The sequence below is a fragment of the Hippocampus zosterae genome, chromosome 9 (assembly GCF_025434085.1).
Source record: "Hippocampus zosterae strain Florida chromosome 9, ASM2543408v3, whole genome shotgun sequence".
In the NCBI taxonomy this organism is placed as follows: Eukaryota; Metazoa; Chordata; class Actinopteri; order Syngnathiformes; family Syngnathidae; genus Hippocampus; species Hippocampus zosterae.
Window position 1 is genome coordinate 13,577,284 of NC_067459.1, and position 27,287 is coordinate 13,604,570.

General features: G+C 41.3%; 2 protein-coding genes across 3 annotated transcripts in view; both read right to left on the reverse strand.

Moving 5' to 3' along the window:
- Window positions 1–988: 988 nt before the first annotated feature.
- On the reverse strand, window positions 989–9,177 carry terf2ip (telomeric repeat binding factor 2, interacting protein). Of its 2 annotated transcripts, none has more exons than XM_052075690.1 (9): window positions 9,081–9,177; window positions 7,423–7,652; window positions 6,393–6,538; window positions 6,035–6,252; window positions 5,362–5,481; window positions 4,230–4,887; window positions 3,973–4,108; window positions 3,275–3,623; window positions 989–2,709 (listed from the first exon to the last, which is right to left on the reverse strand). In XM_052075690.1, the coding sequence occupies exons 1-9, from the start codon at window positions 9,081–9,083 to the stop codon at window positions 2,488–2,490; spliced, it is 2,082 nt and encodes a 693-aa protein (XP_051931650.1). In that variant the 5' UTR covers window positions 9,084–9,177; the 3' UTR covers window positions 989–2,487. The 2 variants fall into 2 exon arrangements, with proteins under 2 accessions (XP_051931650.1, XP_051931649.1); XM_052075689.1 differs by having other exon boundaries at window positions 3,275–3,622; window positions 3,966–4,108.
- Window positions 9,178–13,547: 4,370 nt separating this feature from the next.
- Window positions 13,548–27,287, reverse strand: part of pparg (peroxisome proliferator-activated receptor gamma) — a 34,194-nt gene continuing 20,454 nt past the window's right edge. The window contains 9 exon segments of the mRNA XM_052076498.1: window positions 13,548–15,033; window positions 15,036–15,164; window positions 17,323–17,566; window positions 17,732–17,916; window positions 18,124–18,241; window positions 19,626–19,825; window positions 22,237–22,375; window positions 23,869–24,035; window positions 24,313–24,603. Coding sequence (XP_051932458.1) covers window positions 14,867–15,033; window positions 15,036–15,164; window positions 17,323–17,566; window positions 17,732–17,916; window positions 18,124–18,241; window positions 19,626–19,825; window positions 22,237–22,375; window positions 23,869–24,035; window positions 24,313–24,603 — 1,640 coding nt within the window. The 3' untranslated portion in view covers window positions 13,548–14,866.

Below are 27,287 nucleotides of genomic sequence, written 5' to 3' on the forward strand. Positions count from 1 at the left end.
CCAAAGTGGAACACAATCACATGTTATTTGACGATGGTTGACCTCCTTGTTGTCATTGCCAAATTTAAGCTGTTACTCAAGTAGAAAGACAAGTTAATGACATTATCACAATACCTCACAGGACGAAAAGCAAAACTGCTCCAATTTTCGGAGTCTGGTTTGACATACCTGTAATTGAATTCCAGACTGTGCAACCTTTGTGGTGTTCAGCACAGATTTTGATTGGGACGAATGTCGGCGCCATTGACTGTCGGTGCTGGACAGACCTGGGGCGCTTGTGTTTTTTGCGCCAGTAATGGGCAGCATTTTTCACAACCCCGATTTGTTCAGTGGCTATGTCAGCGCTGTTGGACAGTTGGCGTCGGTGCGGCTGGATGGATGGCCGCTGAAGTTGAGGATGAGGAGAGAGGAGCGTTGGCGAAGAGCACCGATGCGTATTTGGAACCGTGAGTCGCCGCTTGGAATTGAAGTGGATTTCCATGGGACAGGAGAAGTGAACCAATCTCTTTTTTCGTCAATGGATGCTACAGCTTCTTGTTGACTTTGAAACTTAGCTTGTAGCCGACGTGTGCTCATTTTGAGCATGACGTCTCTGATCCACTGGTTAAAGGACACTTTGATTCTCTCCTCTTTCATCTCAAACCGCTTCAAACAACAAAGCGTGTGACGGAAAAGTGGTTAGGACTGCACGACTGTTTGTGTTTTATGTTGTGTGTTGTGTTTATTATTTTACTTTATGTTAACTGTTTTGTAAAGCGCTTTGTTACAGCTGCCGCTGTTGTGAAAGCGCTATATAAATCAGAATGTATTGTATTGTATTGTATTGTTCTTCTTTAGAGATTCCACTATACGTTACATCACTTTTATTATTTTTCAGTGCTAATGCCATTAGTTTAGCTTATAGGTGAAACGACACATGGGGGAAGATATATTTTTTCCATGGCCTGTTTGTATTCTCGTGTATGAACTGAAATATCTTCCAGCGGAATTTTTCCCAGCGTGTTTGTGTTGGGGGAAAGGATTATTTTTTGGTAGCCTATTTTAGAAACTTGTGCTGTTTTAATCAAAATGGCATCGATGCTTATCACAGATTTGCAACATTTTTATTGTATTCATTTACCGTACTTTTACCATAATTTGACAAAATGTAAGTCACCTATGAAGATAACTACCATGGATTATGTGGAAACTGGAGTGTGCATCACTTGGAGGACATACACTGTATATCATATACTTATTGTATATGTTGATTTATTCATGTATGTGAACATGTTATAAATCTGATGCATTTTATTTTGTTTTCTATGTTCAATTGAAAATCAGCCTCTTTCAAAAGGCTGTTGCTTCATGGAGTTTCGCATCAAAGCTGTGTAAACGTGTCACTGTTAAACGTTCAAAAGCAGGGATGAGTGCTTGCGTTAACGACGTGCAAGGATGTGAATATTTCATACTAAAAAATGTTTTTTATACTAGACTTTTTAAAAATGGTTGTTAGTGTGTGTGCCCATCAGCTTGTTTTTAAGTAGTATCTCCTTTGAATGACCTCTATGATGCAGGAGGTGGTAAAAGTTGCATTATTGGCCTTGTGAGGGAACATCTCGGTGTTTAAGTTTGTTTCCATCCATGTGTATTTTTTTGTTGCTTTTTTCCCCTTCTTTATTAAAAGGAGTATTAACATATTCTTGTGGGTCTGGGGCAGAAATAATGAATGTAGTCAATGTAAGCGGAATAAACAGTGAGGGGGTAAAATTCTTGAACTCTTGTCTTATTGTGTGAATACTGAAAGCCGCATCAAAATAGCTTCCTCATCGGAAACATTGAATGAATTACCTAAAAATCTTGAACTGTACAGTTGATGTTTTAATGAACATTCTCATATTCCTGACTGTCATACAACACAAAACTGCTGTTCTAAAATACAATAAAAGTAATCTAAAACTACTCCGCCTAGTGGCAGAAAATTTACTTTCCAATTTGCTTCATGTACCAGTTGTATTTTTTTGACTCCTCGAGATGACACTCTCTGCTCAACATTAGTGTGAAAGTACATTGACTTGTCATTTGCCCTTTGTGACAAGTGAAAAAATATAACAATTGGTTCATGAAGCAAATGTGAAGCTTTATTTTCTTCATTACTAACTCCTTTGAAGACATGGAGAGGGAACAGGAATGTGTTTGCTAAGCATATGGTCACCTAGTGGCATTTGTGGTAATGGTGTACCCGCGCCCCAGCTTTGAATGATTAAAAATTATCCACCATGTTAAAGAGATAAGAGTAGTGCGAAGTTATGGTTTGAAGAAGAGTATTTAATGATTTAATATACAGGTATAGCTTACCGGTAATGAAAACCGCTTTAAAACGGTCAACAATTCTGGGTAAAACGCCAGACAGATTAGAGCATTGAGCTAAAAGCATCTATCTATCTACCAGGAATGCAAAAAAAATAAATAAATAAACCCAAACAAAAACAGGAACATTTCCCACTTTCACCGCTCTACCTTGAGGAACATGATCCGCTTGGCCACGGCAGCTTCACCGTGTTTCCTCTGTAGCCGCTGCAGGGCGGCAGAGTCGTCCGACAGCAGTAAGCGGTCATCTTGCCGGTCCCAAAGCGGTCCGCAGAAGGACATAGGATCAGAAAGCAGGCGCGAGGCGGCGGAGAGGTCACCGCTGGTCATCAGCAAGGCTTTAACCACGGACACCAAATCCTAGCAGGTACATTATCAAATCATTAGGAGGTTGTGTTTACTGAAATCAAAATATTTCAATCAAAACCATCTGGACAGAGCAAGTTACATTTTAACATAGGAGCTGTTATTTGAGAGCAGCTTTACAAGTCTTTATCCATTAAACTTGAGCTTTTACAAAGTCTTTGTTTCAATTATTTACAGGATATCAAAATTGACTTCCAAAGTTGCTGTTTGGGTGTCAACTGCCTCCATCTTCATCAGATCTTTTGACAAATTCTCCATCCCTCATAGGCATTTTGCTTAAGGACACTTCAACGTTTCTCAGTTCTCAGATGGCTTAATCATATGGACAGGATGGGGGACCACATGTAAGTTTGTCTCCATTTTTGCCTAAAGCAGCCCATGATACAGATACATTTCTTGCAGAGTCAGATGGTACGTTGTCACGCAAAGAACATTTATAAAAATCTGAGAAAGCCGTAATTTGCACAACAATTTGGAGCATGGCGTAGTGGCCGTGACTTTACGGTTATAAGAAGGGCAACACTGTGTGAAAGAAACAATCATACTTGATACGGCACACCTGGTTTGTCTGCTTCATCAGTTCTCTGATACACCGCTTGTCCTCCTCAAATTGGACACGCTCTGGAGGGATGACGTCTTTTTCCAGGGACTTGCCACCAACTCGGGCTTTGGATGCCACCCCGAGAGCGCTGCTGGGTCGCGGAGACAGACGGCCCTCTGGCGGGGTCTTCCATTCGCCGGGTTGGTGTTCAGGAAGGCGCGGATCGGCCTGGGCTGGAGAAACGGCCACGGAGGCCAATGGTTCCACCAGGGGAGTCTCGGACGCCGTTTCGAACATACCCTCAACAGACTGAGGGATGGTGAGAGGACTGGTGATTCTTCTTGGCCCAAGTGGATCATCCCAGTGCTAATGAGCCCGGGTCACATTTATGGGAAAACATTGTCCTTTTTATGGCTGTTTATTGCACCAAACATATTGTCTGAACGTTAACAAGGACTACCGAACAAAACAGCATTTGTTAAACAATTGTATCATGTAAACAAAGAAAAGTGTATCTTGGGCTAAACTGTTCTTAACTTGGCAGTCACGTTATGAAAGTGCTGTTTGATATCCTCTGAAGATGACTCAAGTACATACATTTATATTTTTGGCACTGGACAGCCCCCCCCCCCCATTGATATTTGTGCAATGTAAACAAAGAAAAACGAATCTTTGGCCAAAGTTGTAGAAAGTACATCTATCTATTTACCTCACTGTCACTGTCGCTGTCGCTGGAGATAGAAGTGGAGCTGGAGCTGCTCAAAAACTCCTTGGCGGCCCTCTCAATTATTCCCAGCTTCCTCCTGCTCTTCTTCTTCTTCTTCCTCTCGGCTCGCGGTGGCTCAGACACATCTGAAAACAAGAAAATGAAAAAATAAATTCAAGCAAGGGACTCGCATTTAGTCCTGCTTCAAATGTTGCTATGTATTACTCAAACAAGGGTTATGGTTATCCGGTTTTCAGAGAGTCTTACTCGGCTTGTTGACATGAGCTGGACCTGCTTGGGGTGCGGCAGCAGACTGCACGGCATCCTCTTGTCGAATCTCTGCTTCTTCATTTTCTGCGGCTGTTTCGAACTCCTCGGCAGCTTCGGTCTCTCCTTTTGCTCTCTTGGGAGGCGGCTCATGCTCTCCGGCCTCTTCTGGAAGGGAAGACGAGGCTGACCTGGTTCTGATGGGAGTAGGAGGGGAGGACGGCAGTTGCCTGACTGAAGTTTTTGATGACGATGAGGATGTTAACGAGGGGAGCTTTCTGGTGTACGTTGCTTCCTCTTCCTCAGACTCTTCTAACCGTTTGCGCACTGAGCGACGCACTGAGCGGCGACGCACACACAAAGGTTGCACGTCATCATCACTTGTCAAGTCCTCGCTATGGGGCTCTTTTTGGGCTTGTTCTGTGCTTTCGGGTGCTTTTTCACTCTGAGGCGAGGTGTTTGCGGGTGGCTGGTCTGTTTCTGGTTTGGTGCTCTCCTCAGACTCCAAGGAGTCACACATTTCGGATTCAGCAATCATCGCTGGTTCAATTTCATCCTGTGGCGGGGTAAAGATCTCCTCCTCCTGCTGGAGAGGGTTGGACGTTTGAGCTTCGGCATCACCCGAAGATCCTTTTTCAGCGACAGGGAGCAGGTCAATCTGTAGACACAAAAGGGACCGTGTTCATGAAGATTTCTAGAAACTTCTAGTGTGTAGATTTGAGTATAGATAAAAGCTGTCCGGAAAGAATCCCTTCAAAGTTGTGCTCATTTGATCCGTGTTTGAGTCTACTTCACACCTTCAGTCCAGTATGTATGGCAAGTGCAAGTGTCTTAATGCACACTCAAGATTGGAATAGCACGCCCCCCCGACATGCTTAGGCTAATGTAAACTTGTCAGACGATTAATAACGTGGTTGTTTTTTTTAACAGTAATTCTTAATAACCAGCCACTGTGCACAGGAGAAACAAATAAAATGGTGAAAAATAATAATAGAAAAAACTATGACATGCCTGATTACACAGGATCAAGGGCTTAAAAAAAGAAAGAAAAACACTCTCTAGCCACGTAAAAACTATTCAAGATAAGGAGGTATCGCTCAATCAGTTAGGGCTGTGAACGTGGTGACCATACCTGTGTTTGACCATCACCAGAGTTAGGCGATGGAGGGTCTTTTGGCTTCGAGTCCACCTGAGGAACAGCAGCTTCGTCTTCAAAGTTGAGCCTGTCTGTCGCTTCAGCTTTTTCGTTGTCCTGCACCCACATAAGGCACCATATTGCAGGGCTTTTCAACTACATCATGAAAATTGACACAGTTTGAAAAAATGTATGGGCCCAAAGGCTGGACATATGCTGTGCCATGATTATAACTTGACATAGGTGGATATATTTTTAATTACTTTACAGGGTTTTCACTTATCAAAGTGCAGCCAAAGACATTCAACTTTAGGTGCTTCAAACAAAGCTGCTTTAGTTTGACAGCATCTGGATTTAAAGTGGACACAAATGTGTATTTAGCATGGAGTACATAAGTCATATCAAAGGAGCTGTGCAAGTAATCAAAATAAATTGAATCACATTTTAAGTACCGGTACACTATGTCGCTGGCGTCAGGCCGAAACATTGTCAAAATGTGGTAAATCCCCCACACCTACAAATCTATATTATTGGTCAGTCCGTATGTGTGTGTGTGTACAGTATATAGAGTAAGTCTTATCGACATGCCTTCCAGAGCCAAGTCTGAGTGTAGTGCTTTGTTTGCCGCTCTCTGTTGGTAAGAGTGAAGAGGACAGTGTGTTGAAATAACCTGCGCGTCTTCCCCGGCTGCTTCTTCCACCCCGACGTCTTCGGTGTGTTTGTGAACCAGGTGATCTTTGTAACGGGCTTTCATTGACTGCCAACTGTGAGTGGTCACGCGCTCTTTTTCCATCTGCTGCCAGAGACGGTTGCCTTTAACTTCTGACTTTCGGAGGTGGACGTATTTCAGAATAGCGGCGTCTTCGCTGGGGTTGTACGCCTGCCTGCCTGATGGGAAGCAAACGGATTTGATTGCGGGATGCGCCATGCTGTGTCGCTCAGGCGTTAGTGACATGAGTATTATGTAAGGCCGCTTTTTTTCTTTTTTTTTCTTTTTAACAAGTTTGTGGTTAGCATTTGGGGTGTACCTCCTGAATTGCCGGGAGACATCCTGTTGCCCTCGTTAAATTTTGGAGAATGGTTTGGGCCTGTTCCGGCTTTCATTCTGTAGTCGTCGAGGTTCAGCTGCTCATCTTTTTCCACGCAGTCATGGATATACTGCATAGACACGTACCTAAAATAAAACACACAGTGCCGGTAATAGCGAATAAAGGTTTGTGAAACATCTTTATCCTTGGGAGTTAGTGAACCAAGACCTGTCACAAATGGCAAACATTCGCAAATAGTACACGAATCCCTCCTGCAATGTTCACAATTGCCTGCAAAAATAGTGTCCACCATAAACTATGATCCCACAACACGTTAACATAATTTCAAACTGATTTTCCAACATAACTCTAAAAAATAAATGGCTGTTTTTTTTAAATGCATTGTAAGCGGAATGATGCTGCCATACACCCAATGCGCAAAGCTACCGACCGATTGGAATTCACTTCCAGAACATTGAGTCTGAATTTCTAAAGTTTCAACTTTTTGTCAAGCCCCCGTTACTGTTGTATATTTTGTAATATGATTAAAAATACCAACAAAAAAAAAAGAACTGGAAAACATCAATTACATAACAGAATCATTCCTGGTACCGGTACTCAATATTCTTTATATTTATTGCAACAACCATGAGAGTGTAGTCATAAAATTAATGTGGTTCTTTAATTTTGTTCCCCATTCTTCAGAAGCCAATACCAAGTGTACCAGCGAATGTGCAAAGCACAAACAGCAATGTTAAGGATGTACAGTATAAGTTCTATATAATTTGTCATTCAGTCACGGATACAAGTTGTTGTTCGCCCAAAAATCCAATCCGGAAGAGTTGGCAGCGCTGCATGACCATATTCATATTAGAAAGATGATTTCAGTTTTTATTCAAGGGTTTCAGTTTACAAGTCACCATAAGGTGAAAAAAATTATTTCGTTCATTATTTTATGGACTGAATACTATATCACAAAAAACTGCCATTTGAACAGGGATGTGACTTATCACAATCACTGTATACTTACCGATGTGCTGTGCCCTCATTAACAGCACCTTTTTCTTCAGGGTCAATAAGCAAAATGGATCCAGGCTTCTGGACATTGCACATGGTGCCTCCCCCAGCTGTGATGAGAGGCTGGAGCTCTTTCTTGATGGGACCCGGGCGCAAATAGAAGGACATGGGCTCTCCTTCCACAGTCATGAAGAGAACCGGCGAGATGTTGCACTGGGTGATGTCTTGCCCTTTGGATGCCATCTTAGGAAACACAAACAGCCAAATGAAGAAGCTCAGGTGGTATTATGCTGTAGACCAGTGATTGACAACCACTTTTACTTAGCGATTGTAAAAATGATTGCTGTCCATGCCAGTGATGCAGTGACAGTCAGGACAATTAAATGCTTATGACGGTCCGAGTATGAGTCGTGGTAACAAGAAAGACTCAGCACAGTTGAAGTTAATCTTTGTGTGTGTCTTTCCTCAATTCCTGCGAGTACAACAACTTTGTGTTCAATAAAACACGACCCAAATTACACACTAAGTAAATACATTTGTGAGTAAATTGAGTTGAGTGAATGAGCAAAAGCTGCAATTTGAAAAAAAGTAAACCCTGCTTCTTTTCAAGATATATACTGTATATATTTTTTTATAATGTGGACATGAAAAAATGCCATCTACATGTTTACGTACAGTATCATTGATACATACATGATGAAGTTGAAGTGATAATCACAAATTTGTCTGCATTATTGTTGTAAACTGATTTATGATTTACTGATTTATTTTTGCACCACACTTGTTGGAGTTTTGCGAAGTTGTCAGAATTAACATTCAAAATAGTGCATGTCAAAGTGTTTCGTAATTGAAGTAAGGAAATAAATTGTTATTCATGACTTCATGGTTCATTTGTCTTTATTTTAGCTTAAGCCTGACCGATAAACAAATAGAGTACAGTCTTAAGTAGATCTAAATTTGACATTGTTATTGTAATACAGATTAATGTATTGTGTGTTAATTAAAAAAAATACATGGGAAGAGGAACTTAAAAAAATCACATTCTGTATTAAATTGCAATTGGATACGGATGAGTGGAAGTACCAAGTGGAGTAAACATTTTTCAGTGGCAAAATTCGCAAAAACGTTCAAATGCATTGATAAAATGTAGGCCACTTTACTGAAAAGTGCTTTTGAAGATGTTAGAATTTTGCCAGTCAGCAACGACGCATCGTATTTATTTGAAAATTTCCTGCAACTATACTCAGTACAGAAGCTAAAGAGGCCCCACAACTCACAATGAGTACAGGAAATACATCTAGGAATAAATAGAGGCAAGATCATCATCATTGTTGGTACAGAAGGGCACCACACTTGATGCTGTAGACTGTAAATTTCCCCAGTGTGGGACAAATAAAGGTCATCTTAATCTTAATTATCGCCTCGCCTATGTTTCATTTTGATTTTTCTCCTTCACTACCAAAGACGAGTTCAAACAGACGTTAGACCAATTTGGGATGACGTTTTGACGTTTTCGATGCCAAATTCGCTTCAAAGAACCTACATTTCGTTGACACGCTACGAAACAAATTTCACTTGTTTAACGTATATATCTACTGTTAAGTGAGTTGAACAAAAAAAATCTTACATCTTTCTGAATCTGTATTTATTTAGTTTATTTTACAAACTTACCATGCCGTCTATGCGATCGTGCTTCCCGCTCTACAGGACCATAACAAAACACATTTCCGGGTGTGCCGACTGCTTTCGTTTGTTCTTCTGTTTTGCTTTTGCGCTTGGTATGCGGTTGAAACATCACTACTGCACCCTAGCGTATTTTCTTGGATAGAACATTAAATATTTTAAATGAGTGAACTCTCGCCTATTGTTCCAAACTTGCATTCTTAGCCTAATGAATGTAATTTCCCCAAAGTAGAAAAATAGGTGAATAAGCAGGAACATGTCATGGATTTTATTTGGGGGCGGGGGGGGGGGGCGTTTTATTTAAATGTCCAGATGTGAATTGAGTGGGCGGACGTTGTATCGGTCTGTGGTGGTGAAGAAGGAGCTGAGCCAAAGGGCGAAGCTCTCATTTTACCGGTCCATCTACGTCCCAACCCTCATCTATGGTCATGAGCTATGAGTCGTGACCGAAAGAACGAGATCCCGGATACAAGCGGCCGAAATGAGTTTTCTCCGCAGGGTGTCCGGGCTCTCCCTTAGAGATAAGGTGAGAAGCTCTGTCATCCGGGAGGGGCTCAGAGTCGAGCCACTTCTCCTCCACATCGAGAGGAGCCAGATGAGGTGGCTTGGGCATATGATTCGGATGTTTCCTGAGCGCCTCCCTGGTGAGGTGTTCCGGGCATGTCCCACCGGGAGGAGACCCCGAGGAAGACCCAGGACACGCTGGAGAGACTATGTCACCCAGCTGGGAACGTCTCGGGATCCCCCGGGGAGAGCTGGAAGAAGTAGCTAGGGAGAGGGAAGTCTGGGCTTCCCTGCTAAAGCTGTTGCCCCCGCGACCCGGCCCCGGATAAGCGGTAGATGATTGATGGATGAATTGGGTGGTATTAATAAAGACATTTAGGCAAAGCAATGAAATTTTATTTGTATAGTACATTTAATACTCAAGTCAACTCAATGTCAAAGCCTTTGTGATCTTTTTAAGGCTGTGGCCGTGACGATGGGAACAGAAGCGCGTGCGTGAGTGTGTGCGTGTGCGTGCGTGTGCGTGTGTGTGTGTATGCGTGTGTGTGTGCGCGTGTGTGTGTGCGTGCGTGCGTGCGTGTATGCGAGTGTATGCGTGTGTGTGTGTGCGTGTGTGTGAACTGCGTCACTCCCATTGCCTTGCCTCTTTCACTGGCCTCGAAGCAATACACTACAGTATTATTATTGGCCTCTATTGTCTCTCGCTCCCTCATTTCGAATCAGAGCAGCTGAAACAATACGACCTCCATCGATCGAATGTTTCTATTATTTATTTAAAAAAAAAGATATGTGCGACGACTTGAACGTGTTGACTTGTTTTGTTGATCAGCCTTATTATGGCCACATTATGTTACTGTATTTGCCTCTGTCCATCAACAAAGTACATAAATCAGTGTTGTTTGGCTCTGAAAAAGAGAATTAACTACTCCTGCAGAGGGAGATATGACACCACTTTTCTGTACAGCAAACACATGAAAACGTCCTTCAAAGAAACGTTAAAAAGAAAAGAAAAAAAAAGATCCCTGAGTTCGGAAAACAAGGCAAGTAGCATGCAGCTTATGACATCGCCAAACACGAATACCCACTCCTATGCCCCCTTATGTTATTTAGGCAAATCTGCGTTTGCACTGCAGCTCTGCTTACCTTTTGCCTTTGACATGATAGTGCTTTGTTTTGTTTGTTTGTTTGTTTATTGAACATAAAACATATACCGTAATAAATTGACAGAAAATAAGGTAGATAAAAAACTAAAAAGAAAGAAATCAGTCTTCATTCAACCCAGTTATTATGTTCAAGGGAGTAGGATGAAGTAAAAAACTTACCTAGTCCTTTGGCCGCTTAACTCTGGAATTTTGACCAGCATATCTGCTTACCCATTGGTCTTTTAAATTTTGTGTGAGCGTAGTTGGTATATTTCTTAGTTCCGCTGTCTGTTAGTGAGCTTACTTTCTGGTTCATGGATGATTACGTCAACAGACCGTAACGTATTTTTCATTTTGTAGTGACTCAATTAGCTAGATGTAGAAATACAATCAAGAGGCAAAATCGAAGTGAACAATATTTTTTTGTTTGCTTGTACGTTTAGGAGTTAGCAGGCTGCCAGTTTTGATTCTGTAGAAAAGCAAAAACAGTGAAACAAGAAAATACATTTTCAAACCAAAGTGCCAAAATCGTGGAGAGACGTACTGTATATTATTTAGGTTTGCCATAAGTTTATTACAAACAGGCGATTTACTTGCTTGTTCATTGAGGAGGGTAAAAAAGATGACAGAACCGTGACATACCAGTAATCAAAACATGAAGTTTATATAGTCTGACTAACCAGTGGTCACATTCTTGTTGTACATGTATGAGATAAAATGTTGCAAAATGGGCCAGTATTTTTTTTTCTTATATGTGGGAGGGTCTGGAACGCTACTCCTGCGATAAATTGGGGTTCACTGAGCAGTATTTAGTTCCTCTTTTTATGATTTTATGGCTCTGAAGAATTGACCAGCTACCCAAGAGTACTCACACACAAAGTTGAGACACTTTGACTTGTGTGTGTGTTTTTTTTTTACTTGTTATCTTGGTGGTTGTATTAAACCATAAAGAGGGTTGGAGGAATTCCTGTGAGTTTCCATGCAAAGGCCAAAAGAAACTGTGTTCAGAGGCCCGGTGGCAGGTGTATTATTTCAGGAATGAGACTTGCAAAACAAAGGAGTGGAATTCCTTTTTGACACTAAAACAAAAGGCTGCGTTAAAGCAAAAGCTGCCTTTTCTTTCTTACGGAACTTCCTGGGCTAAATCTTCCACTCTATCTTTGGAGCGGGACGGAGATGCATGGCGCGGAGATGATTTGGCACATTGCCCTTCAGGAATCTTGGCAGCGCTCGGTCAGTAGAGACCGAGTTGTAACAAAGTGAGGATATGCTGAGTCGACGCATTTATAGAACCACCACCACCATCACCATCATCATCCTCCTCCATCCAAGAGGACCATCCGGCCCCCCGAGCGTGAATCCCCCGTCCTCTCCTGCCAATTCCAAAGGGTTATTTTCCTCTGTGCTGCTTTCTCACGCCGCCATCTTCTCTCCCATGTGACAGCTTGAAAGCGCTCCTCCGGAAAGAAAAAAGAAAAACTACTGTTTGGCACAAAATGACACACATCAAACATCGGCACTTGGGAATAACATGAGCGTCAAACAGGAGGGCGATGGAATTCTTCAGTCTTCATTCCCATAAATGTAATCCAATGAGAGCCGACACAAAAGAGGTATTTATTTGACCTCTACAATATATTTTGACCTTGTCATTTACTGTAGCTTAATAAAATGATGAAAGGTGGGAAAATGCGGTGATGAGTACAAAACAGGAAATGGAAAGTATTGCAACATCAGGAAGTAGTTGGCTCACCTTCCTTTCATCTCACGTCAAAGGGTGAGTCATTTACTTTCTATTACTTTGTCTTATTTAACAATATTTAATATATGATAAAAGCATGTACATAAGGACTCAATGTCCTTATGTGCATGTCTATCACACATGTGAGTGGTTTGGTGAGTGGTACAGTATATTAGTTTCATTTTATCTTATTTAACCGAAGGTTTGTTCAAAGGTGGGATGCAAGGAGTTGACTTGCTTTTCATCACACATCAGTGGATAATTTGACTTCTTTAATACTATTCCTCTGATGCGTCGTGAATTTTATTTTATAGTAATTCATTTACATGTAGGATTTTTAAATCCAGGTTGGCCATCTTATAAATTTGTTTGATATGAACATTTAAAAAAGTGTAATGCACAGATTCAATGTGTCTTTCTTTCATCACACGTCATCTAAGTGAGTCCTTTTATTGTAATTTATCTTTATTTTCTCTTATGGGATTCCTCACGGTCCAAATTTAGGGCCTCTACCCTTCTCCTTGTATTTGGTATGAGCATTACAAAGATTTAAAAGCTGGGTGTAGAGAGTAGACTCACCTCACTTAAGGGCAGTACGCTTGTATGACAGTGTGTTGAGGGCATTTTAATATAGTCTTTTAATGGAACATGGTTTAAAATATATATGTATAATGATAAGGGTCTGTGTCAACTCATTGGTGTGTGGTCTTGTTGGAATAACCTCACAGCTTAATGTGAACGTCCTCAGTATAACCCTGACGGAATTCATGTCATCCACCTCAAACACTTGCGCCTCACCTCTTCAGATGACGCATTAAAACCACCAGAACAAAAGGGGGGTGATTACGTCAACACCTGAATGTAGTTTTGAACTCCACAAAAAAAGGAGTGTTGCAATCACACCGACAGGGTGTGTGTGTCAGGGGGGGGGGTGCATTTGCTCAGCGGTGCTGATGTCACCGCCGTAAAACACACTTCCAAGATTTGAAGCTCTGAGAGAAGCTCTCTATGGAAATGTTTTTTTTCCTCCTCGTTTGCAATGTTCCACAGGAGAGGCACATGCAGAAGTTAGAAAATATCTTGATTTATTTACAGCGACCAATCAGATCCCTTTATCTGTTTCTATTTTCAAGAAAACATCACAACGATCGATTGATAAGGCACTGCTGTATTGACAAGTGAGTCAAAATAATTAGAACAAACAACTGCATCCATACAAAGATAATAACCAATTGGAAGTACTCACAATCTGTTTTATACAAATGTACAGTGGAACCTCCAAAGTTGACACCCCAAATGTCAAAAAAAGAGTTCAAGCGGTCATCTTGTGCAAAACTCATGGGACTCCAGTTCAACCTAAAAGGCCATTTCACATTGCACTTAGTTTTCTTGGAGTTTGCCACGAGGCAGAATGCGCAGACAACAACACCTGGCGCAATCTTGCCCAAATTTGGAAGAGCTTATGGATCATCCGCCCAGAAAGTAACAGGGCAGCTTTCCCCACTGGCTGGTCGATTACTGTTAGTTAGCACTTTGAAATCACTGCGCCAGCCCCTCTAATCTCGGATGCATCTTCTGAAAAATGTTCGGCGCATGCCAACCTTGCGTGTCGCCGTGTGAAAAATTTGTGAGTTGAGTCACTTGTATCGCAAAGCACCACTGTATGTATTTTCTTGCCCCTGGTGGCCAAGTATGAAATTGGGATGTAAATACTGTTTAACGCATTCAATTTGATGATGTTACTACTGTATGCTTTTATATAGTACAATACTGTAGAGTGTGATTATAGAGGTCATTATAAACATATTTCATAATATAAAACAGATTTTTAGAGACAGGCTGAGTTTTTTTCACTATAAAATGATGGTTTTGAAATGAGAGCAACCATGAAGGTTCCACTGTACTCTGTGCTTAATACTTAATACTTAGTACTTATTGTACAGCGCAAAGGCACAATAGTGCCAAGTTCATCTTGATTGTTCCTTGACAGCCGACACAGAAAATATGCGACAGCAACCAATCTGATTGTCTCGTTGTTTAGATGAAGCTGACAAGATGGCACCTTTCAGATTGCCTTGGTGGGAATGGGAACAGGTGAGTTATGTATTTGATCCTGTGACATCGCTGAACATCCTGGACATTCTCATGCTTTGCGTGTCTGTGTGAAAGCACGTAGATAAGCCGCACACAAACAAACACGTTGTGTGGCGTTCACAGTTACATTTGCCCTTGCAGGCGCAAGTCTGCCCAACATGTCAATCAGAACTCTCTCGGGTCAGAATCCGAACTGCACGCTGTGGTTTTGCAAGCCGGAACCATGGGAGGGATGACGGTACATAGTCTAGACGAGGCGTGAACAGTCCTTCCCATTCCTCCACGTCTCTTTCTCAATTGCCACTTGTTGCAACCTCCTCGCCTATCCGCTGTGGTCTCATTTCTAATACAAGTCCTTCATGATCTCTTGCAGCAGCGGGTGCAGCAACATATCCACCTCGGTCTTTTTGAGCAGCTGGATGAGGTGCACGTGATCGGTGACGATCTGTCGCAGGTCGGTCATCTTCTGGAGTAGTTTGGCAAACAGCTGCAGGGAGTCCGGGTGGCTGACTTTGAGCTGCAGTTCCAGCGAGTGCAGCACCGTCTCCTGGAGCTGCTCGATGGGCTTGACGTTCAACAGGCCCGGGCGGTCTGGGGGACAGTACAGCGAGACAGACCGACGGTCACGGGGGGGTTGGAAATCAGTACAGAAAGCAACGTTGCTTAAGTTCTACATTGTCAGCTAAATATGTAATTCCTCCCTGGCCCCTAATGTACATAAAAATAGCACATACGCCATAACATTGACATATGCAGTACATAAATTAACATGAACTACTCCCAGTGCTATCATCTTAGGGCCCGACCCAAAGTTAGTAGTTTGCAGGAGACCTGCGTTTAGTGCATTACAGGATAAACTTTACATGGCTTTTTCCTTGAAACATTAAATCCAACGTAAGATGGGAAGGAGGAGGAAAAAAATATCAATTATATGACATAAACAGGCTTTGTTTAAAGCAGGAATAATCCAGTCTTTTTAAAAGAAGAGTCTTGGGTTGTTTACGAGACAATTTTATGTGACAAAGCATGATGTTCACTTATTTTTTTTTTGACTGTAGATGAATTTTAATTTATTTCTATTGTGTATGGTGGCAGTTATCATGAATAACTGGTGATATCATATATATCACCAGTGGTATATAATGTTATATACTGGTGCATTAATTGTCAAACCTATGTCATGGAGCATGTGGTTCTTTTTTTGTCTATGTGGGTTGTTTTTTCAATATATATTATGCAAGGTGGCAGTTATTATGGTAACTGGCAAGAGGAGCCGTACATTTTACTTGCCTGTGTGATGCACTGTGGAGGGCTTTTATGATTGTGAATTATTTTTCCGTATTCCATATCATGCTCAGTGGTGGTTATCATAGATACATAAATTGTCAGGCACGTACATGTCATTGAGCGTGTAATGGACTTTTTTTTTTGACTGTGTGGATTATTTTGAGTCATTGAATGTTTATATATAATGTAAAATGCTTTTTATCATGAAAAAATCGTGTTCACTGTTAGACACGAACATGTGACTGAGTATGCAGCGAACTGGTTTTTGACTCCTAAGATTATATCTAGTTATTTTGCACAGCAGAGGTTATCGTGACTACCTTATGAAAGCGATCATTGCATCATTGATGACCTGCATGCTGCAGATCCACCAGTGCCTGACCAAGTGAGATCACTTTTTATTTTGTCTATGTGAATTATTTCTGTTGTCTACAACGGAAGTTACCACGAATAACTGAATAAAACTAACTGGAAAACATTTAAAGTGCAGTATTTTTAATTTTTTTGTAAACGGCATGTGAATGTCAATTACAATGAACAACTGGGGCACCATAAAAGTAACTATGGGTAACTGATCTATATGAAAGAAATGACCAGATTATTTTTTGAATAATCCATTTATCTTCATGGCTGGCGCTAATCACAGCCATTTAAGTTAATAAGCGATTTAAATGTCGGATTTGCCTTCTTATCGAGTTCAAGGACTAACCTTTAACACAACGCTAATCAGCACCATTACACAAAATCATTTGGATTTGCCCAACAAATATCCAAGCCAAAGAACTGTTAACCATAATTTATGATGTTTGTGCCATTTATGATGTTGAATCTCAGCTGTTTTAATTGCATTACTTTTCATGCCCCAAAAATAATACATATGCAATATTGCAGTGACTGGACACGTTGCCATCTGGCCACACATCTATCAACTAAACAAAATTTTACTACTATCAAAAATGTGATGAAAGAGTTCCACTGTTTGATGACTAGAATTGCTTATTCCTGACCCTTCTGTAAATATTTGAGACTACAGAGACTCTCTCTAAGGCCACACGCAACACACAAAAGCATTTGATCAGGCCCAACATGCAATTTTAAAACCTCAGGGGGGGAAAAAATGACAAAAAAGTCCCAAAATATCAAACCCCAAAATGCTTATACAACACTGAAAAAATGTCGTGTTGAATGTACCGTACTCAATTTTATTTACAAAATAAAATCATCTCGATCCAGATCATTTTTTAGACTACCGGTATAAATCTACTTAAAAAACTATTGAAATCCAGATGACTCTATTGTGTGCAGTCACATGACAAAATAAAATTTTGTTTATTCAACACACCGTTTTTAAGTGAATGTCATAATAAACTTTAGACTGTTGAATCGTTGCATCTTATTTTTTTCATGAATTCAACATGTCGGAGGACTTCCACTTGCACTATTACATCCCGAGCGCCCTCACCTCCGCTGAGAATAATGACGGCCAGGAATAGCGCCATGTCGCTGTCGTCCAGCTCTAACGTGTTGAACTTGACGGAGAACTCAAACTTGGGCTCCAGCAGGTGGCAAAAGGGCTTCCGAAGACTCTTGAGGAACTCGCGCGTCATGAATATTTGGCCATAAGAGATCAGGGTGCCGTCTTTGTTCATAAGGGGCGCCATCATGATAATGAGAACCTCTATCACACCGTACTTGAGCAACGTCACCTGGGAGGAACAGAAGAGAATAGAATCCAATAAGATGCTTGTGTTAGCCCCGCATTGGAGACATTCCACCCGCAATGTTTTGTATGTCGTAAAAATTGCAGCTGAGGGGCCCAATTAGATATAAAAAGACACCAAATAAATACAAGAGGAAGGTTTGCATCTCACTTGATCATTGAGATCTAGGTCGACGAACCCCGGGATGCTTTTGGCAAACTCTGTCACTTCCCTCACAGCCTCAGCTGAGCGGGACTGGCAGCTGTGGAAGAAACGCAGCTCGACGGCGTTGGTCGTTCCATGGTCTGTGACACTCGTCATTCCCAAAAAGCTGAACTCCGACCCCAGAAGAGCACCTGTGAATGATAACGACAGGTTTGGGTATAGGTTTCTAAATAATTTTCAGGCATTCCCCAAAGGAATACCGTAGTATTGTTTTTCAATGACATCTATATGCTTTCCTTTCAATGTTATTTGTTTTGTTGTATTTCCTTTTTGTCACTTTGCTATGATAGATGCAATCTTCAAAGTGGGGGTGCTGTGGCCGGTGTGTGGCAAGTCACCTCCATGTGTGGCGGAAGGGTCAGGCGTCTGCTGCTGGTGCTCTTGAATGGGCATCTGCCTGCAGTTGATAAACTGCTCTCCCTCCATTAGAGACTTCATGTCATGGATGACAAAAGGCTGCGAGACATGAGAGAGTAAAGATGAATGTTTGAGTGAGAAGCAGATTTACAGATGACCCGATGACATTAACACACAATTATATCTGGCTTGAGCGAATAACGGTCATCTCTACTGTTTATCGTATCTGTCACTTACACAAATGTGATTTTGCTTAAAATCCTTTGACCAAGTAATATTGCAACGATAAAGACACAAAAAAAATTCAAAAGTTCATGAAAATAAATTCAAATATAGCACATTCGTCTTATATAATGGTAATAATTGGGGATGGGTCTATACCACTTTTTCATATCCGATACGATACCAATATTTCAGCCGAGACGATCCTATGCCAATCCGATTTTTTGTCAGTCTAAAATTTGTTAATAATTTGTAGATGAAATTCATAGACATTTTTTAAGACCAAAAATGGCCCAAGTCATTTAAGTTGATTCAATTCGGAATACTACAGTTTCCGGGATTGTTTCGATTAAAAATTTCTAAAATGTTGAGTTAATCTGTCCAAGTGGTTTATCGTGTTTGGCCTGCGACTTCAGGGGTGCTTTGAGTTTGGCACTCTTGGTTGAACCGTGTTTTGTGGAATAAGCACAGCGAGACTCCCTGGCAACAAACATGATTCCAAGGCATTTGGCGGCTATCACTGTCATGAACAGTCATAACAAGCTAACCGACGAGCCTTGAATCTTGCCGACTTGGCAGAGACAAATTGTAGATAATCCTTCTGCTTTTCTTGGCTCTCTGCTACTAAGCCCCAAAATTAAATATTTCAGTCAAAGTGACTATATGTGAATTCACAATAGTAAGGACTACGACACAAAAGTCTGTATTAAAACACTCATCATGATGATGTGACACTAAACTTAGTGGCTACTTTCCTCTGAGAACATCCTATGTTGACCTTCTCAATGGCGAGGTTCTCTTGATTAATTATGAGGCATCGTCTTGGTCTCACAATATCAAGAAGAGGACTAAATACAAATCGTAACTGAGCCAGTCGTTGATTCATGGATTAAACACCTGTTTTTGAATTTTGCCATTCAGCTTGTTTTTGAGAACAGCAAGTTCTACAAAAAGTACTCAAACATTGAACAGCTGTAGATGTTGATGTAAAAATTGAGAGAAGGTCAAATTAAGTTCACCAGGAAATATTTTAGAATCATCGAGAAATGTCACTTTTTACACTTTTTTTTTCCACTAACTTTTTTGAGGACTTTGTTCAAATGTGACTTAAAACATTGGTTCAACGGACTCTGGAACTTGCCATTCCCAATGCAATTGATCTCAGTGGGATTTTTTAAAGATCCTGTCATATCAGAGGTATTCAGATTGTTTGGGACTTTACTGTAAAAGAAAATTAGCAAACACTGAGAGTGCTGCTTACCACATTGTCTCCTGTCTTGCCTGAGAGGATGGCCCTGGCCTTGGCTTTGGTAAGGGGGAAGTACTTGAGATAGGCTTCGTACAAATGTTTGGCCAAGGCCCTCAGATCAGCCGCCTCCGGGTGAATGTGCTCCATGTCTGACGAGAACTCCGCGAGCAGTTTCTCCTTCTCTGCCTGGGGCATCCGGCCAAAACGAATAGCTATGAAATGATACCAGCAAAGAAAAAAAACAACAACAACAACACAGGAACATGTTAAAAGCCAGACAGACAGATACAGATTAGAACATTATACAGTTGAGTTGAGAATTTTAAATTGAATGAAAACTGCAAGCAACGATGAACACGCTCTCGCTGTCCCTTGTAGTAAATCCTTGAAATTATCCCAGAATTTAGCCAAAAAAGCTTCACAAATTAAGGTTGAATATGTTTCATTCATTCATTCATTCATTCATTTTCTGTACCGCTTGATCCTCACTAGGGTCGCGGGGGGTGCTGGAGCCCATCCCAGCTGTCTCCGGGCAGTAGGCGGGGGACACCCTGAATCGGTTGCCAGCCAATCGCAGGGCACACATAGACGAACAACCATCCACACTCACACTCACACCTAGGGACAATTTAGAGTGTTCAATCAGCCTGCCATGCATATTTTTGGAATGTGGGAGGAAACCGGAGCACCCGGAGAAAACCCACGCAGGCCCGGGGAGAACATGCAAACTCCACACAGGGAGGCCAGAGCCGGAATCGAACCCGGTACCTCTGCACTGTGAAGCCGACGTGCTAACCACTGGACTACCGGGCCGCCCTTTGAATATGTTTGTAACTGGAAAATATGTGAGTACCGGTAGTTTGTTTTCGAAGCACCACATGGAAAACTATTCCCAAAATGATGGACTTCGACCTATTTTACTGCATTGGTACATGATTCTTTACATACCGTTCAAGTTTCCTGTTGCTTATTGCAACTGGATTTTTTAAACAAGTTTAGAGAGTGCGGAATCCATGGCAACGGCAATGTACTGTATTTTGACCGAAAAATAACAAGCTCCCGGTAATGAATGACACAACCTATTTCTTGTCTTTCCCTTCCAATGTTTACACAATCAGGATTTTTCATATGAAGGCGAGAGAAATGTCGTAATGAATGGTGATAAACATCTGGCAGCAAACATAATGCAAATATCATGTTACGAAACATATTTCAGTGTCAGATTGTTTTGCATTTTCTAAGTACACAGAGAATACATGGTGGCGCATATATTTAGGTTTGGAAGTGTGGCGTATCTTTCTACCAATGCAAGTTAAAATTCAATGCTATATGTTGGGTTCATCGAAGATGTGGAAATAAATTGTCCAACTTCTTTCACCCAAAAGGCATACCCGAATGAGGTATAGAAAATGGATGGATTGACATTCAAAGTCTGGTCTCAATGCATATTTAGTACGACAATGAAATGTCATTAAACATTCCTTCATTCAAGTCCGAGCAGTTTCATGTGACTGGGAGGTGAACGCTTTGTTGTCATATAAATCAACAACCCTGCCCCCCACTTTTTTTGGAACGGATCAAGCACCTGGGCAATGAGCACACAACAGTGACAAAGCAAATCAATGAAGGTTTATGCAACCTACATGTCAATTACTGACAATTACATCACATTAGAATAAATCAAAATAAAAATACATATGCACAAAGAGCAAGTAGCACCTAGGGGTGTTATATTAGTGGTGATTTCATATCAGAAGTAAATAAAAAAATATATATGAGCAAATGCAGCTCCCGGTAATTGGATTTGTGACAACTAAATAAAAATACATAAATAAAGCTCAGTGGCTAACGAGCAAAACTGAAGCTATTCAGAGTTACAGACAATCCATCAGATTCCCAATCCCAGCTATCTGAAATAGAGGGTAACCAAAGTTGTGATTAATTTGAATCGGGGCTCAGTAGGCCTAGTCCAGTTAACTGGAATATAGGTTACTTGACATTGTCCTACTCGTTGCATTTACGGAGATCCTATCTCACTGGAATAGAAACGACAGTTGTAGTTCACTTGAATGTGTGATATGTAAGGTCTCGGCTAACTGTAAAAGAAGCTACTGTTGGAATAAAATTTAAACAAAGCTATGTAAGGTCTAATGAACGAAAATAGTAGCTAATGGCAGTTGTGGTCTAATCTTACTCTTCACTAAATTATGATAGAACTAACACGCATAAAAACTAATTGGAGTTGTTTTCAGCCTTGATCAGGCCTAATGTCCTAGCTATGTGGAAAAGAAGCTAACAAAAATATAATGAACTAAGGAAGGTCCAGGTTAACTGGAATGGAAACTAAGTGGTGTATATTCGAGCTAAATAAAAGCTTAGTGAAGAAAAAAATTAACTGGAATATAAAATAACTGAAGTTATGCTTAACTTTAATCTCCTTTTGGGAAGTTCCGAGGTAACGGAAATAGAAGCTAACTAGTGTTATAGTTGAGTTAAATCAAGCTAAGAAAGCAATAAAAACTAACTTGAATAGAAGCTAATGAGTTGTTCAACTCAAATCTCAAGCGCCATTATTAGTGACATCTTATCGTTATGGTTTAGTAACTCATGATTGTCATCTTACCATTGTGTGACATGCCAACGTTCAGGCACTTCTGAAAGCGACAGTACTGACATTTGTTGCGGGACTTCTTGTGAATGCGACAGTGGAGGTCGCAGTGATCGTACACCAGCTTTAACCTGATGGTGCGCCTGAAAAAACCCTGCAAGAAACAAAGAATTACTGACTCCAAAATGTGTAAACAATAATGTCTATGAAGAGAGTAAATTACAGTTACTGTCCATTTCCTTCTGGTAAATTGAGGGAGGCATTTACTTTTCACTACTATATTTTAGGAAATATGCCATCATGATACTTTCTGGTGGTCCATATTGCAATCAAACGGCATCCTCATTCTTCCAGGCAGCAATAACATGCGTTATTTAAAGGCGGAGGAAGTAAAAGGGGGCCTGAATCCCCGCCTTAATAAAGAATGTTTTGTATTTTAAAACAATTAAAGTGTTTGCCTCCTTGGCTGACCTCCACATCTGTGCGAGTCCCCTCCTCCGTCCCCCCCGAGACTTCAGAACAATGACTCTTCCTTAGACTATGCCTCGGAACGCAACAAACAATACTTGGATCCGATTATTTTATATTGACACTGGATAATACAAAACACTCTGTTAGGTTAGCTGTACCGCGGTCAGAGCAACGGAAAAATCTATGTCTCATGGATGAAAAAACACAGACGCACCCAGATCGATCACATTTATTTCATGTGTTTCATCTGACAATGACCACAAGGGCAGCGATACGTAACCCACACTTTCACAGTAAAGTGTGTCAGGTCCTGAAATGACTAAGGCATAGATTCCCACATTTTCTCCACCACAGATCTTGTTGAGATACACGGGGAGATGAAAGATGATACTGGCTGACTTTGGGTGCTTGGCAAAATACACCCTTGATTGGTCGCCAGGCATTCACAGGCCCACCATGAAGACAGACAACCACTCACATTTACATTCACACCATCATTTAAATGGGAAGTGAACCCACAGTACCTGCAACAAATTTAGGCGAATATACCACAACACCATCTGCAATCTTAATTGAAATTAAATGTATCTATATATATATTGCGCGTTGTCCCGCACGCGGTCTGTCCTTCCGTCTGTCCCTTTTCAAAACGTACCTACTTCACCGCGCCGCTGCGCGCCGCCACTGCGCCGCCACTGCGCCGCCACTGCGCCGCTCAGGCAGTGGCTCACTACGATCGCGCGGGCATCTTAGCGAAAAAATGTTGTCTACCCACAAGCATTGCAATAAAATTGTTAGTTATTTAGTAGAGCTAAACATCTCTTTATTTTTGCGATAAGCAATGAAGATGAACAAAAAGTTGAACCAAGCAACAACACTTTTGTGGGCCGAAGGCCCACCTTACCAGCCTTCCGCAGGAACTAGCTGATGAGCCGCCCGGAGGGCGGCGAACTAGCTATTATAATATAAATTAGAATTTATTAACAGATATTAATAAAAACAATACTATTTGAGAGCTACTTTCTTTGAATATATAAATGGAAAAAAAAGAAATATTAAATGAATATTCATTAAAAAAAAGAATAATTTAAAAAAACATCTGAAGTAAAAAACTTCTAATCTTGGGGAATAAATACGGTTTTCGACTCTTTTCTTCATTCTGTATGTCTCTCCTACCTTACATCCCTCACAGGCGTGGACGCCATAGTGAAAGCCGGAGGCTTTATCTCCACACACGCGACATTCGATGTTGAGCGCAGTTGTCGACGCATCGTCCTGGAGCTTGGAGAAGACCGGACTGTCAGTGTTTTGCGGAGGCGATTCTGGCTCAAGTTTGATGGAATCTGTCGGCGAGAAATTTGGATGTTCCACTTCAACTCGGTCTCAAAAGAACGGCCAACCTAATACAGATTCAACATCAATTTTCTCCTGCTAATCCTGGTCAGGGTTACAAGCAGAGAGAAACCTACACTGGTGATGAGGGCATGTACAACATTTTTTGACAATTTGTTGAAAAAATGCCTCGCACAGATAGAAATGATGGAGCGGAACGCAAATGACTCCCGGGCCGGACTTTAGACACCACTGGTCTGTGCAAATCAGAAATCAGTTAGAACTTACTGTGTAGGTCTGCGTGAGTCCTGTAGCTGTGCATACTGGTGTAGTCCAGATTAGTGAGGTGTTCGTCACCCTGCGGCGGACTGGTGTCATAGGCCATGCCGACGGATGACATGGAGGACATGATCGAAGGCGACAGGGAGGAGGACGAAGACGAGATGGAGGCAAAATCCAACGTGGTCAGGTGCTTCATCTCCAGCGAGTGAGAGCTGTCGTCCAGCTCGGGCAGATCGGCGGCGCTCAGACTGAAACCCACCGGCCAGGCTAGGAGCTGCTGAGTGTCCACCATGTCTGCTGTGGGGAGAGAGAGAGAGAGAGAGAGAGAGAGAAACGGGATCGTTGACATTTTCGCTGATACAACATTTCCGTGTTTACTGCATGTGTCCTTGCATCAAAGAAAAACAGCAAAAAAGAATGTAAAACACGGAAGAAAGAATGACCGTGGGGAGCGGGCGGCTGGTGGTGGGATAAGAAAATAAGGAGGAAGTGTACTGCTGGACCTGCTCACATGCATAACGATCTCATGCTAACGATTCATGTTTTATGTCATGGGAAAAAATAAAAGAACGTGCATACGTACAATTACAGAGTAATTAAAAGCCCCCTCCGTCCTCGGGTTCATCCCTGCACTCTGCCCGTTATCTGTCCAACAGGGAGTTAGATTGGGACACAGTCGGAACAAGACGAACTCTGCTCATAACGTGCCTGTCTTTCTCCTGTTGATGTTTGGGTTGCTCGCTCAGAAATTGCCCAAGCAAAGAACACACAACCAGCAGCAGGCGCGCGCGTGTGTGTTTGTGTGCGTGTGCGTGTGTGTGTGTGTGTGTGTGTGTAAGTTTGTATGTATGTGTGTCTGGTTTGTGACTGTGACCTGTGAAATAAGTCACTCATTTTGTCTATTTTTCTATCTGTTGTGAAAACGCCTGCCTGAAAAGAACAACACACAATTTAAATAAAGGCAGTGGCCCCTGTGATAAAAACTGTTTTTTCCCCATAAAGATTTGAAGGTTACTTTAGAAGAAATGCCATTAGGCGAAGAGTTAAAATTTACTGTAACCAAAAAAATTAAGGCCATTATAGCTGCTGAAAAATACTTTAACAGTTTAACAGAGAGGCAGACAATCTGGCTTGTGCAATTCCACCTGTCTTAGGAAGACAAATTCTGTAAAAGGCTAACTTGGTCATCTCCGCAAACCTCACTCCATTCAATTTTGCCAAGTCTGTTTCATGTTTTTAAAGGAAGCAGTTGGTTAAATCGTTTACCAAAATATCGTCAACATTTACAATTAAACACCTTGTTAGGTAGAACAGAAAAATTGAAAAGCGACTTTACAATAAATGCTAACGGAAACTAGACAAATTAAGTACCGGTACACAAAAATTACCTATGTTACGAACTTCTCCGAAAGGTAAATACAATTCCTAAATAGAAATGTCATGAAACACTAAGTTGACCATCTTAAACCTCACTCCATTCAATTTCAACAATATTTGTGGTATACAATAGATATCTTAATCCAATGTTTACCCCAAATTTACAATTGAATGCTGGACCAAATCGTTAGGTGGAACCTAAAAATGGAATAGGAAGGTAGCCATACAGAGGCGCAGAACTAAATATCTACAAATCGATATATATATACAAACTAACTGTAGCACTAAAACCACAAATTTAGAAATAAAGTGTCTTATGTTGCCGCAGTTAAATCTGTATAAAAAAAATCTAATTAAATGCCCAAACACATCATTGAGCACATTCAAATGCACAAGCAAACACACAATAAACTTCAGACAACTTCTTTTAAGAAATGTAAACCATGTTGAAAAGGTCTTCCAAACGTATCTGCAGTTCATGGATGTGATAAACTTCACAAGCTCTGGAAGCCTCATTCCATTCAGCACCAACTCAGTCAAGTGTAGTTTTGTGCTATGTCCAGAGAAGTGTGTTCACATTGGGTTCTGTTTCTTTGTGAAATTTTGCAACAATTCTTACAAGGAGGAACATTTTAATAATTCAACATTTCATCAACAATCGACGATGGGTGTCTGTACAAATGAGTTCCTTCATTCCAGTATACAAGGATAAACGCATTTGTCAGTCCACTGTGGCTTTTTCTTGTGTTTTGCACAACTCTGAGAATGTCAAAAACTGTAGTGAAAGGTTATAAATAATCAATAAGCGCTGAAGACCTACAGTCTGAAAATAAACTTCCGATAAACAAATGCTTGAATGGCCCCTAAAAAACAATGAATGAGGTGAATTATGCAACAACTAAAATAAGACAACGGAGGTAGTAGTGCTATAAAAATGGATCCCACAGCGAAGGGCTGGAAAAAAAAACATCATCCTTTGTCAATTACTTATTGTTTCCGTTTTACTGCTTTGGAATGCGGCAACAAGGTTGGGACTACTTAGAATTCACATCACAGTGACATTGTTGCAGCTTGGTGTTTGTGTGGAACTTGTGGCTTCCACCACTTCAGAGGCTACTTCTAGGACAAAATGCCAACTATTTTTAGCAAAACAACCCTAGATATTTGTCCATTTTTGAGCTGTCACCCAGATCCGGATTGAAAATAGACACGTCCGAAGGTTGCAAATGCAGCATGGTTGGAGAGGGGGTGGGTGTGGTGGTGGTAGGGGGGCGGGGGGGGGGGGGGGGGCCCAGAGATGAGGAAGAAGTCAAAAGAATCACATTGCAGCCTGAGAACCTCATTAATAACGTTGCAATCAAAATAACAACCTTTCTGTTTACGAGTCTGTGACAGCATGAAGAAGCGAATGAATGAAACGTGCACGCGTCGGCGAGCTATGTGAGCAAACAAGCTGTCAAGACAGTATCAAAGATGAAACGTGATTTGTGAGGGTTTGTCATTTGTGTGGGTGTGTGTGTGTGGGTGTGCGAGCGCGTGTTTGTCGGAGCATGGGCGTGACTCCAGAGTTTGAGTGTGTTGCGCCATGTCTTGGCTTGCCACAT